General features: G+C 40.8%; 1 protein-coding gene across 1 annotated transcript; it reads left to right on the top strand.

Moving 5' to 3' along the window:
• Positions 1 to 10,403: 10,403 nt before the first annotated feature.
• On the top strand, positions 10,404 to 11,710 carry LOC112068170 (trace amine-associated receptor 6-like). Its single transcript, XM_070438062.1, has one exon. The coding sequence runs from the start codon at positions 10,505 to 10,507 to the stop codon at positions 11,462 to 11,464; it is 960 nt and encodes a 319-aa protein (XP_070294163.1). The 5' UTR covers positions 10,404 to 10,504; the 3' UTR covers positions 11,465 to 11,710.
• Positions 11,711 to 14,544: the final 2,834 nt, after the last annotated feature.

A 14,544-nucleotide genomic window follows, 5' to 3' on the forward strand; every position in this document is an offset into this window, starting at 1 on the left:
CTGATGTCACTGGCACAATATTGTAAGTGAACACCTCTTTAATGATGTTAGTTTGACTTAGTTTCTCACATCAGAGGGTCCTGTTATTACCTGTATGCGAGGCTCTGGAATAATGAGGTCCAAAACTCTAAGGAATTCTACCAATTAAAGGTGTTAGAGACACACAAAAGCTTTCCTCCAGGGACCCTTGAACTGAGGCCGAGGGTGACCCTGACTTTGAAGTACCAGGCAGGGCTACGTCATTGTGAGAGCATGAGTCTGACTCACCTCTGCTACACATTTGACATTTCAGTGATTTAGCAGATGGGGGGGTCGATTTCTGAGGAGTGATTTCCGTTTAGCCACTCTACCATAAAGGCCTGATTGGTGGAGTGCTGCAGAGATGGTTGTCCTTTTGGAAGGTTCTCCCATCGCCACAGAGAAACTCTGGAGCTCTGTCAGACTTACCTTTGGGTTCTTGGTCACCTCCCTGGCCAAGGCCCTTCTCCCCTGATTGCTCAGTTTGGCCGAGCGCCCATCTCTAGGAAGAGGTCTTGGTGGTTCCAAACAACTTACATGTATGCATGATAGAGGCATCTGTGTTCTTGGGAACCTTATGTGCTAGAGAAATGTTTTGGTACTCTTCCCATATCGGTGCCTTTGTAATAGATGTATATGTACTCTCCATGCGTTGTGTTTTCTCAAAAGAAATCACTTCGGCCAGTGGTCCCAGTTGAGCATAATTTATTTCTGTTGTTAAATGGAAAACAGCATGTTAGTTGTGCAGGGCTTAACAGTATTGATGGCTGTCGATGGCAAAATCTGTAGCATGAAGACAACTGTGTTAGCAGTGGCTTATGTGACCATGACATCGGTGTATGCTAGCTAACACACTTATTTACAGCAATCATATGCCAAAGCACATCCAGAAAGCCCCTCAATCCCTAACACGTACCATATACCCACACATGTATAAATCAGTAACGTACAGCAAACTTGTACACATTGTAAATAGAAATAGAAAACAGTATTCAGAACGTGACCTACCCCTTGCATCACATTTTCCTACTGGGAAGACCTGACGTTCGCGATCTCCCCCTATCTGCAAGCGGGGCAGATAGGGGGAGATTTTTTTACACATATTTAACCCCTTTTTTTGCATAGGCACAAAACTACCTCTATACTTCCATTCATTTTTTAAACCGGTAACGGTTACCTTTAGATGAGTCCCAAGACTCTTGTGGGGGTAGTAGAGCAAAATGGAGAACGCCATGGTGTTCATGAGAATCTTCCCTTTTCATAATAGCTTGTAGCCCAAAAGTTTGGATGCTACAAACAGAAGTTGGCACATTGATGGTATTGACTTCAGGTGAGTCCCCTGGGGTCATATTCATTTGTAGGCCAAACTGTCCGGACACTACAGACTATTTTGTGAGAAGATTTTCGGGATGTCTCATGGTCTGTCAAATACCGCTGTAGATCGGCCACCTTTCACCGCAGCTGTTGATGGCCGCCGTAGGTGGATGCGGTGGATTGAAACGCAGCTCATGCAGACATTCCCATGCGGGATTTTTTTATTATATTTCTTACTTTGTCGCACCGGTGCTACACTAGACTCTAGGGGATTTAATCAAGATATTCATGAAGACCGTAGGTTTTCAGACTACACCTCCCCTAACGTCACTCAAGTCTCAATCCTACACCCCTCTCTATGGGTTAGGGTTAGGTTTAGGGTTAGACAGATAACAAGTCATTTTCACAAATATAGAACTGAACTGGTATTTTTTTATATGGCCTTTCTCAGTTGGAATATCCTGATCTCATGGGGCATGGTCCAGGATCAACACATCTAAACAATGATCCAGGATCAACACTGATATATGTCCATCCAGGATCAACACTGATATATGTCCATCCAGAATCAACACTGATATATGTCCATCCAGAATCAACACTGATATATGAAGATCCAGGATCAATACTAATATATGTCCATCCAGAATCAACACTGATATATGTCCATCCAGGATCAATACTGATATATGAAGATCCAGGATCAACACTGATATATGAAGATCGAGGATTAACCCTGATATGACAATCTCGGATCAACAACTATATAATATGATCCAGGATCAACATAGACACATCTTACATGCTAAATGCTTGTTTCACAAAAGCAGCACTGATTTCACGACGTGAAGCAGGCCTCTGATAAGGCCTTTTCAAGTTGTTTACTCAAAGTAAACAGTTTTCTTTTTGAGATGTTACAACCTTCATACTCTAACCCTAATTTGTAGCACTTTATAATAACACATTGTAATATAGCATTTATAATGGATTAGTAAATAGTTTATTCATCATTTAGTAATAAATGTGTCAATATCTAGCTTACTAGTTATCACTTGTTATTTACAATTGTGGGAGTAATGATAAATAAATGATGAATAAACTATTTACTAATCTATAATAAATGTTTTTTTACAATGTGTTATTGTAAATTGTTACCTAATCTCTGTATGTGAATAATTTCAGGAAACTAGGTGTATGTCGCAGATCACTATTTCACATGAGAGGCATTTGAACGTAAACATACATTTTTTATAAAAATGGGTTTCATGKCAGAAATGCTTTCTGGGGTCCTCCTGAGCTGCACAGCGGTCTAAGGCACTGCATCACAGTGCTAGAAGCATCACTACAGACCTGGGTTTGATCTCAGGCTGTGTCGCAGCCGGCCGTGGCCGGGAGACCCATGAGACAGCCCATAATTGGCCCAGCGTCATCCGGGTTAGGGTTTGGCAGGCCGGGATGTCCTTGTCCCATTGCACTTTAGCGACTCTTTGTGGCGGGCTGGGTAAATGCATGCTGATTTAATTATTTTTTTTACCCTTATTTTACCAGGAAAGTTGACTGAGAACATATTCTCATTTACAGCAATGACCTGGGGAATAGTTACAGGGGAGAGGAGGGGGGGRTGAATGAGCCAATTGTAAGCTAGGGATGTTAGGTGACAGTGACGTATGAGGGCCAGATTGGGAATTTAGCCAGGACACCGGGGTTAACACCCCTATTCTTATGATAAGTGCCATGGGATCTTAAGTGACCAGAGAGAGTCAGGACACCTGTTTAATGTCCCATCCGAAAGACAGTACCCTAGACAGGGCAATGTCCCCAATCACTGCCCTGGGGCATTGGGATATTTTTCTTTGACCAGAGGAAAGGGTGTCTCCTAATTGACCCTCCAACACCACTTCCAGCAACATCTGGTCTCCCATCCAGGGACCGATCAAATCAAATCAAAGTTTATTTGTCACGTGTGCCGAAAACAGCAGATGTAGACCTTACAGTGAAGTGCTTACTTACAGGCTCTAACCRACAGTGCAAAAAAAGGTATTTGGTGAACAATAGGTAAGTAAAGAAATAAAAAAACAACAGTAAAAAGACAGTGAAAAAATAACAGAGGCGAGGCTGTATAAAGTAGCGAGGCTATACACAGTAGCGAGGCTACATACAGGCACCGGTTAGACGGGCTGATTGAGGTAGTATGTACATGTAGATATGGTTGAAGTGACTATGCATATATGATGAACAGAGAGTAGCAGTAGTGTAAAAGAGGGGTTGGCGGGTGGTGGGTGGCGGGATACAAATATCTGACTTCCGACATCAGTGCTTTCAAGACAACTGGGGGAAAAAACAGCCGGCCTTTTCCTAGAGCCCAGACTTTCCGAACTGAACTTCACTGTCGTCTTGATTTGACCTTGTGTTTGTCCAAGTTCCCAGTTGTCTTGAAAGCACCATTAGGTTCATTGTTTAGCTACCTAGCTACATGTCAAAAAAAATACTGATTAAATGGCCCATCAAGTTAGCCAGGTGTGTCTAAGGGTATTTACAGTCATCTATTGTATTTCATGAACATGTGTACATGTTTAGACAATAGTGACGCAGCCACTTAGATAGATGTGACTGGGGGGTGGTTACAGCATTCATTTCACATGACGCCAGTGGTGTCTTGCGTAAGAATCATCTAATAATTATAAAATATTTATTCAATATTTATCTGGACACATTTTTGATATTGCTACTATGCAAATATGCAAGTAATCATTTCCCTATACCTTTTACACTGTTGTCAGGGTTGTGTGCGGAGAATGTATGGAGTCAAACGCAGGACACAGGTCTGAGCGAAACCACAGTTTTTACTCAAAATATATGCACAATTCCACAAATGGAAAAGAAACAGATACGGACACGTATCAAATACAACACCTAACGCACAAACAATCACGGACAACATAAATGAAAGACAGAGGGTTAAATAGGGAACATGATGGGGGGAATTGAACCAGGTGTGTAAAATACAGACAAAACAAAACGAAACTGAAAAATGGATCGATGGTGACTAGAAAGCCGGTGACGTCGACCGCCGAACACCACCCGAACAAGGAGAAGGGCCGACTTCGGCGGAAGTCGTGACACTGTATTTTATTTGATACAGTCTGTGTTTTCCAGAGACGGTAATGTGAACTACAACATGACTTGCAACAACAAAGACGTTACTTCAAACAAGGAACATTTTTCCTTTGACCTCATAGGACAGTAAGAACAGTATGTACTGTGATTATTTTAACTACGATGCAGGATGCTCCTCAGTGTTGCTGTTTCACTGAAACATGGGGAAGCTCCAAAATTGCCTGACCTGGAAGCCTGTGTTTCAGACATAAGGATGGCGTGCCATTTTCTTTGCTTTTTCAACACTTTTTTCAATTTTTGCTCAAATGACATACCCAAATCTAACTCAGGACCAAAAGCAAGGATATTTAAAAATATATATATTTCACTAGGCAAGTCAGTTAATTAAGATCAAATTCTTATTTACAATGACGGCAAACACCGGCCGAACCCCCGGATGATGCTGGGCCAATTGTGCGCCGCCCAAGGGACTCCCAATCACAGCCAGTTGTGATTGCCTGAATTCGAACCAGGGTGTCTGTAGTTATATCCATATTCTTGATACCATTTGAAAGGAAACACTTTGAAGTTTGTGGAAATGTGAAATTAATGCAGGAGAATATAACACATTACATCTGGTAAAAGATTATGACATTTTTGGGATGTTTCATCATCTTTGAAATGCAAGAGAAAGGCCATTATATGACTTACTACTCTAGGTGCACTTTTGATTTTGGCCACTAGATGGGAGCAGTGTATGTGCAAAGTCTTGGACTGATCCATAAGCCATTTTACATTACTGTTCAAAATGTTGTATCAAGTCCGCCCAAATGTGCCTAATTGGTTTATTGATACATTTTCAAGTTCATAACTGCACACTTTCCTCAAACAATAGCATGGTCTTATTTCACTGTAATAGTTACAGTAAATTGGCCAGTGCAATTAGATTAACAAGAATTTAAGCTGTCCGGCCATGTCAGATATGTCTATGTCCTGGGAAATGTTCTTGTTACCTACAACCTCATGCTAATCACATTAGCGCACTTTAGCGCAATCGTCCCGCGGGGGGGACACAGATCCTGTAGAGGTTTTTAAAGACCTGGAGAATAAATCCTCCTCCTTACAGCTGCTCATGTCCCTTAATGTTAATAATTATGTGGTTGTTACTGACAAGAAGCACATGGCTGAGCTCTTTAAAACCTCTTTCAGCTAGGGGGCACTATTTTTATGTTTGGAAAAAGAACGTTCCCAAGGTAAAACTGACTATTTCTCAGGCCCAGATACTAGAATATGCATACAATTCACAGATTAGGATAGAAACACTTTAAAGTTTCCAAAACTGTCAACATATTGTCTGTGAGTATAACAGAACTGATTTTGCTGGCAAAAACCTGAGGAAATCCAACCCGGAAGTGCCTTTTATTTGGAGAAATCCCTGTTCCATTGCTTGCCCATCCTCCATTTAAGGGGGTATCAACCAGATTCCTTTTCCAATGGCTTCCTCAGGCTGTGACCAGGCTTTAGACATAGTTTCAAGCTTTTATTTTGCAAAATGAGCGAGATTTATCAAAACGCGTCAGGTGTCCTTTGATTAGTTCATGCGKCCGAGAGTTGTAGCTCGACATTTTCTTTCTCTGTAGTATTGAATAGTTTACCGTCCGGTTGAAATATTATCGATTATGTATGTTAAAAACAACCTGAGGATTGATTATAAAAAACGTTTGACATGTTTCTACGAACATTACGGATAATTTTGGGAATTTTCTTCTGCCCTTCAGGACCGGAACGAGCCTGTGGTTTTCTGAACATAACGCGCAAACCAAATGGAGGTTTTTGGTTATAAAAGGAATCTTTTTCAAACAAAAATAACATTTATTGTGTAACTGGGAGTCTCGTGAGTGCAAACATCCGAAGATCATCAAAGGTAAGTGATTAATTTTATTGCTTTTCTGACTTTCGTGACCAAGCTWATTTGCGGCTAGCTGTTCTTACTGTTTTGTCTAGTGATTGATAAACTCACAAACGGTTGGATTGCTTTCGCTGTAAAGCATATTTTCAAAATGTGACACGATTGGTGGATTAACAACAAGCTAAGCTGTGTTTTGATATATTTCACTTGTGATTTCATGATTCTAAATTTTTTTTGAATTTGGCGCTATGCAATTCAGCGGTTGTTTACGAAAATGATCCCGCTAAAGGGATCCGTGCGTCAAGAAGTTAATCGCCACTTCATTAAGTCAGGATTCCTATTTGACCCATGCTACCTTGCCCGTCCAACATTTCCTCATCTCCCACCCCTTCTAATGTGACTAGCACCGATGCTCCTCCCTCTTTTTCCCCTGTCCCGCTACAAAGTTTCTCCCTGCAGGCAGTCACTGAGTCTGAGGTGCTAAAGGAGTTCCTTAAACTTGAACCCCAAAAAAACATCTGGGTCAGATGGTTTAGACCCTTTCATCTTTAAGGTTGCTGCCCCCATCATCGCCAAGACTATCTCTGACCTTTTTAACCAATCTCTCCTCTCTGGGGAGGCTCCCATTGCTTGGAAGGAAGCAACGGTGCATCCTTTATTTAAATGGGGAGATGACTGTTTTCGGCACACAGTCGTTTCTATTTTGCCCTGTTTATCGAAAGAGTTGGAAAAACTTGTCAATAATCAACTGACTGGCTTTCTTGATGTCTATAGTATTTTCTCTGGTATGCAATCTCGTTTCCGCTCAGGTTATGGATGTGTCACTGTCACTGATGTCACCATTACCCTTGATTCTAAGCAATGCTGTGCTGCTATTCTATTGACTTGGCAAAAGCTTTTGATACGGTAGACCATTCCATTCTTGTGGGCCGGCTAAGGAGTATTGGTGTCTCTGAGGGCTTGTTGGCCTGGTTTGCTTACTACCTCTCTCAAAGAGTGCAGTGTATAAAGTCAGAACATCTGCTGTCTCAGCCACTGCCTGTCARCAAGGGAGTACCCCAAGGCTCGATCCGAGGCCCCACGCTCTTCTCAATTTACATCAACAACATAGCTCTGGCAGTAGGTGTGATTACTACCTCTGATGGTTTAGAGCTTGAGGTAGTCACCTCAAACGAGTACTTTGGGAGTATGGCTAGACGGTACACTGTCCTTCTCTCAGCACATGTCAAAGCTGGAGGTTAAAGTTAAATCTAGACTTTGTTTCCTCTATCGTGATCGCTCCTCTTTCACCCCAGCAGGCAAACGAACCCAGATTCTGATGACCATCCTACCCATGCTAGATTACGGAGAAGCATTTATAGATTGGCAGCTAAGGGTGCTCTCGAGCGGCTTGATTTTCTTTACCATTCGGCCATCAGATTTGCCACCAATGCTCCTTACAGGACACATCACTGCACTCTATACTCCTCTGTAAACGGGTCATCATTGTATAAGGATCACAACACCCATTGGTTGATGCTTATTTATAAAARCCTCTTAGGCCTCACACCCCCCTATCTGAGATATTTACTGCAGCCCTCATCCTCCACATACAACACCCGTTCTGCCAGTCACATTCAGTTAAAGGTCCCCAAAGCACACACATCCCTGGGTCGCTCATCTTTTCAGTTCGCTGCTGCTAGCGACTGGGACGCTAGCTAGGTGGCTTGCAGAAAATGACTTACTAGGCACCGTATTTGTCATCTTCCCTCTTGGTGCTGGAATTGACTGTAGCTGAGTTTCTAACATAAGCTAAATCCAACTCTTTGTTTCGAATCCTCTTCGCTATATTCCGSATGAAACATGTATGGTTGAWTGTCACCATGTAGCTAATAGAACATWWAAAAAATGCTCCATTGAATTTGTGTTGATGAGAGGAGTCACTTGAAGCCATTTTTTGCCAAAAGGATTGTGTTGTTAGAAACCACCTCCTTTTCAAAAAAGCACGCCTTGGGGGAGGGACCGGGGCCAGAATATGAACCACCGCCTAACATTTACATTTAAGTCATTTAGCAGACGCTCTTATCCAGAGCGACTTACAAATTGGTGCATTCACCTTATGATATCCAGTGGAACAACCACTTTACAATAGTGCATCTAACTCTTTTAAGGGGGGGGGGGGGMTTAGGAGGATTACTTTATCCTATCCTAGGTATTCCTTAAAGAGGTGGGGTTTCAGGTGTCTCCGGAAGGTGGTGATTGACTCCGCTGACCTGGCGTCGTGAGGGAGTTTGTTCCACCATTGGGGTGCCAGAGCAGCGAACAGTTTTAACTGGGCTGAGGAGGCGAGCAGGCCAGAGGTGGATGAACGCAGTGCCCTTGTTTGGGTGTAGGGCCTGATCAGAGCCTGAAGGTACGGAGGTGCCGTTCCCCTCACAGCTCCGTAGGCAAGCACCATGGACTACTAACATAAGTTGTAGTCTTTTAGAGACTGTAAAATAATTATCTGCTTGTATATTTAACAATGAATCGGCCAATAGGAACATCGCTGAAAGACGTCCAATGGCTCTATCGAACAAAGACAACCATATTGTATAGTGCGATCAGTATAACATAAAGCCTTCGCGAAATGTCACAAAGCAGGACTACATTTTTATTTTCTTGGCAATTATGTATGAAACACATCTCACTTTCCTAGAAATGCCTCGGACATGATGAAAACAAGCCCACATTCCSAAAGTGTCACGACTTCCGCCGAAGTCGGTCTCTGTCCTTGTTCGGGCGGCGTTCTGAGATCGACGTCACCGGCCTTCTAGCCACCGCCGATCCACTTTTCATTATCCATTTGTTTTGTCTTTGTTTTACACACCTGATTTCAWTCCCACAATTACTTGTTCATTATTTAACCCTCTGTTCCCCCATGGCTTTTTGTGAGTGATTGTTTGTTGTATTTTCGGTCTGTCATGGTGTGTGTGTATTTGTTACTTTGTATATTTGACATTTTGTGCAAAAATACGTTGATTACTCATATCTGCAGTCCTGCGCCTGACTCTCTACACCAGCTACACCTAGGACCCATTACACCCAGGCTGAAATTCCCCTTTAATACCACAGCTAATAATCTGCGTGCCAGAACATTCTATAACAGCATCCCCATTCATAGACCTAACGTTACACTATTTGAACACCATTTTTAATACATCTAGTGCGTACATAATCAATGCAATGATAATAACATCGTCATTGAGATAAAATCACTGTCTCTAGTCTATTGTCTATGTCTATTGTGCATTGATTGGTTTAAAACAGATAGCCTACCTTACTTTTATTAGTTCAAAACAATCAGCTTGCTTGCAAGAGAAAATGTTGCTCTCAAAAAGACCCCAGAGAGAGGCCCGATGCAGAACAATTTAAGCTTTAACTGCTGGCTACTCTTCTGTGGTTTAACCCAACAAGAGAAGGTCACAAGTGAGTCCCTAAAAGCTGCCTGGGTTTAAATATCTTGTATTTTACAGAAAGTATATAGTTCAATTGATAGCTACATAGAGTTCCACATTGTTAGGCTATTAGATTACTTTCCAAGCAAAATATATATTTTTTCTACACCATGGCCAGCTAACATGTGGAGTGCTGACATGTCTCCTGATGCTGTGGGTTCTGGTCCAAACTGAGCAATGACAAAACCCAAAACAGTTAGTCTTACACAGTTATGCTATTTCCCATGTAAAACATTGAGCAAATCATCACCAGTACTGTATTTTTCCATTAAAATGTCAGTAACGTTGAAGGACAGGCTAGGTGGCAACATCCAATCTTGTCATACATTACATCATGCTTTCACAAATGATTTGTTTATCCAACCGTTTTTTCTTTTCTTACATTTCTGTGTGTGTGTGTGTGTGTGTGTGTGTGTGTGTGTGTGTGTGTGTGTGTGTGTGTGTGTGTGTGTGTGTGTGTGTGTGTGTGTGTGTGTGTGTGTGTGTGTGTGTGTGTGTGTGTGTGTGTGTGTGTGTGTGTGTGTGTGTGTGCGTGGGGGTGGGTGAGAGGAGATTCCAGAGAGGGGAATGGTCAGTCATTCAGGGATAAATAGAGAGGCAGAGCTCAGAGTTTGTCAGAAGGCAGACCTGACAGGGTCACACACAGGACCAAGCAGGAGCAGGACCTCAGCATTTTGACCTTTTACTACAAATGGAGAAACATGAAGATGTTCAATACTGTTTTCAAGATAGAAACTCTTCTTGCAGAAAGGTTTTACTATCGACATCTATCTACATAACTCTGTACATCTTCTTCTCATTGATTTCAGCGGTTACAGTATTTTTGAACGTACTGGTGATCATCTCCATCTCTCACTTCAAGCAGCTCCACACTCCAACCAACCTGCTCATCCTCTCTCTGGCTGTGGCAGATCTCCTGGTGGGACTGATTGTGATACCAGTAACGACTGTAGCATTAATGGAATCATGCTGGGGTTTTGGGGAATATTTCTGTGTGTTTTATTTCTACATCACGTGTTTATGTGCTTCTTTATCTCTGGGCAGTTTGGTCTTGATATCTATTGACCGRTATGTTGCTGTGTGTGATCCCTTATCGTACCACTCTAAAATAACAATAACAAGAATGATGTGTTGTATATCCATTACCTGGTGTTTTTATATCATATATGATGCTGCTATTATAAAAATATTTGTAAATGTACAGGTACCGAGTAGGTGTTTGAAAGAATGTTTTATTGTGAAAGGGTTAAATTGGGTTAATATAATTGGCCTTGTATTTACAATGGCTGTCCCATGCTCTATTATTTTAACACTTTATTTGAAAATCTTTGTGGTGGCCAGATCACAGGCCAGAAAGGTATTTTCAAAAGAGGCTGTCAGTGTGTCTGGTGTTAAAACTGTACAGGCAAATAAGTCTGAGAGAAAAGCAGCAAAAACTCTGTCTATTGTTGTTTTCAACTATCTCATTTGTTGGATTCCAATTCAATTTTATTTATTTTTTATTTTAATTGACAATGTATCGTCATTCATCATCAGCTTTTTTCCACTAGTTAATTCCTTAATTAATCCAATCATTTATGCTTTCTTTTATCCATGGTTCAAAGTGACAGCTAAACGTATTTTAACTCGGGTGAAGTTAAGGCGTTCGTAGTTCCTATGTTTTTATTGCCTAGTTTGACATAATTATGTTATACTGTTTTGTTGTTGTAATTGCTTCTTTCATGTAACAATACTCTTTCATTACTTCTCTCTGTGTTGTCATCATAGATACATGTGTTGTTGATACAGAATGATTTAGCTGGATTGGATTGGAATGACTTGGAGAAGGCATAAGAAGGCATAAGCTTGTTTTATAAAATACATTGTAGTCATTTTGGGTTGTATATTCCAAATACTAAAGTCTGTGGATGTTCCATATTATTTAATGATAAATTGTATGTACATTTTGAGGATGTCTGTAGGTTGTTTAACATCACCCTCTAGTGCCTTATCGGGACACAACGCCTTTAACAAGTGTAGTAAAGTTGAAATGTACAATACCTCATGATATCAGATAACTTCCAGGTCTAAATCAATGGTCTATTGTAGTAGCTGATGGTAAAATGTAAGAAGATGCAATTATGGGTAACACTTTATAATAACATTCAGTAATAAACCATTTGTAAGGCATTTACAGTTTGTTCACCATTAATCATTACTCCCACATTAGTTAAATGTTAGTCACCTAGGTATTCTCACATTTATAAATGACTACTATATGCATTAATGATTAAGCACAACAGTGCAGGAGACTGAAGTAGACACTTCAACCTCAACATACTGGTTATGAACTCTACCACTACTCTCACTACATCACTGCTGCCAGGTCAGGGGTCAAGCAAGAGCAGCTCTCTCAGATGCTGTTGAGTCTGAATGAATATAGAGATTAGTAAGACTTTATAATAACACTTTGTAATAAACCATTTATAATAGATTAGTAAATAGTTTATTCATCATTCATGCATTTATAAACTACTTTTACAGTCTGTAATAATGATTCATAAGATGTTTAATAAATGTTCATATAAACCATTTACTAATCTAAAGTGAGGACTATTCATACTTTCTTAATACATTATAAATGTTTTGACCAGTGACCAGTTTAATTTATCACAAAAAGATGGACATGCTATTGGTAGATATTCCAACATTACCTGATGCTCCTTAAGTTCTCAAAATGACCTAGAACATATCAATGGTTAAACAATAAGCACACAACACAGAGGATGTTAAAGGAAATATATTGAACCTTTTATTCCAAAACAGTCACACTGTTGTAGTAGTGTGCTGAAGGAAGTAATGTGTTTGTCTGAAAATGATAACATTCTTGTTTGTTGGCAGTGACTACCAAAACCAAAGTGTGGATTGCAGTCACTCATTAGAGCAGTTAATAGACTGATTACAGGGTACTGGAACCAATATCTACATACACCATTTAACTGAACATTATGTTTAAAGGGTTACTACCTTTAATACACTACAAGTGAAGTTGTCCAAATACTTATGACGTCTTCAACTGGGAGACTAGATACATAAGGTGTTTTCATATCTAAACAGTCAAACAGATATGCATGAAGAAAAAAACTAATTAAAGGTGACATTGTATAAMGTCGCCTTATACGAATCATTTGATCTCAAATCCCTTTTTTTGTTTTACTGCAGAGTGAAACAAAGAGGACATTGATTGCTMTCAGTTTGTGCAATGGCCAGAAGATGGCAGTATAAATCTAAATCTGTGACAGGAATAACTTAATTTACACTAAGTGTACAAAACATTTCTATGACAGACGGACAAGGCGAATCCAGGAAAAAGCTATGATCCCTTATTGATATCACTTGTTAAATCCACTTCAACCAGTGTAGTTGAAGGGGAGGAGACAGGTTAAATAAGGATTTTTAATCCTTGAGACAWTTGAGACATGGATTGTGTATGTGTGCTATTCAGTGGGCGAATAGGCAAGACAAAATATTGAAGTGCCTTTGAATGGGGTATGGTAGTAGGTGCTAGGCGCACCGGTTTGAGTGTGTCAAGAACTGCAACGCTGCTGGGTGTTTCACCCTCAACAGTTTCCTGTGTGTATCAAGAATGGTCCACCATCCAAAGGACATCCAGCCAACTTGACACAACTATGGGAAGCATTGGAGGCAACATGGGCCAGCATCCCTGTGGAATGCTTTCGACACCTTGTAGAGTCCATGTRCTGACGAATTGAGGCTGTTCTGAGGGCAACTCATTATTAGGAAGGGGTTCTTAATGTACATCTACCTCAATTACCTCATACCCCTGCACATCGACTCGGTACTGGTAGCCCGTGTATCACAGGAGGTTGGTGGTTCCTTAATTGGGGAGGACCGGCTTGTGGGAACGGCTGGAGCGGTATAAATAGACCTGTATAAAATACATCAAACACATGGTTTCCAGGTGTTTGATGCCATTCCATTTACTCCGTTCCGGCCATTACTGTGAGCCGTCCTCCCCTCAGCAGCCTCCACTGCCTGTGTATATAGGCAAGTTATTGTTACTCCTGTATTTATTCCTCGTGTTATTATGTTTCTATTATTCTCTCTACATTGTCGGGAAGTAAGGAAACATGTCACTGTTAGTCTACACCTTTGATTTTATTTGATTAGGCTAATAGAAATCCTCGATTTCTTTAATGATTTTTAATTAGAGCATCATTGTTTATTATTRATTTATTATTGGTTAATGTCATAGTCATTGTATCATTTAAAATGCAAAGTGCTGGAGAACAGAGACAAAATAACCAGAAATAGTTTTGGAGCTCACTGAGTGTACAAAACGTTAGGAACTCATTCCTAATATTGACTTGCACCCCTTTTTTTCCCTCAGAATGGCCTCAATTCATTGGGGGAATGGACTTTACAAGGAGTCAAGTGTTCCAAAGGGATGCTGGTCTATGTTGACTCCAATGCTTCCCATAGTTGTGTCAAGTTGGCTGGATGTCTTTTGGGTGGTGGACCATTCTTGAAACACACGGGAAACTGTTGAGCGTGAAAAACCCAGCAGCGTTGCAGTTCTTGACACAAACRGGTGTGCCTGGCACCTACTACCATACCCCGTTGAAAGGCACTTTAAATTTGTGTCATGCCAATTCACCCTCTGAATGGTACACATACAAAATCCATGTCTCAATTTTCTCAAGACGTAAAAATCCTTCTTTAACCTGTCTC

This window comes from Salvelinus sp. IW2-2015, unplaced genomic scaffold (genome assembly GCF_002910315.2).
Source record: "Salvelinus sp. IW2-2015 unplaced genomic scaffold, ASM291031v2 Un_scaffold211, whole genome shotgun sequence".
In the NCBI taxonomy this organism is placed as follows: domain Eukaryota; kingdom Metazoa; phylum Chordata; class Actinopteri; order Salmoniformes; family Salmonidae; genus Salvelinus; species Salvelinus sp. IW2-2015.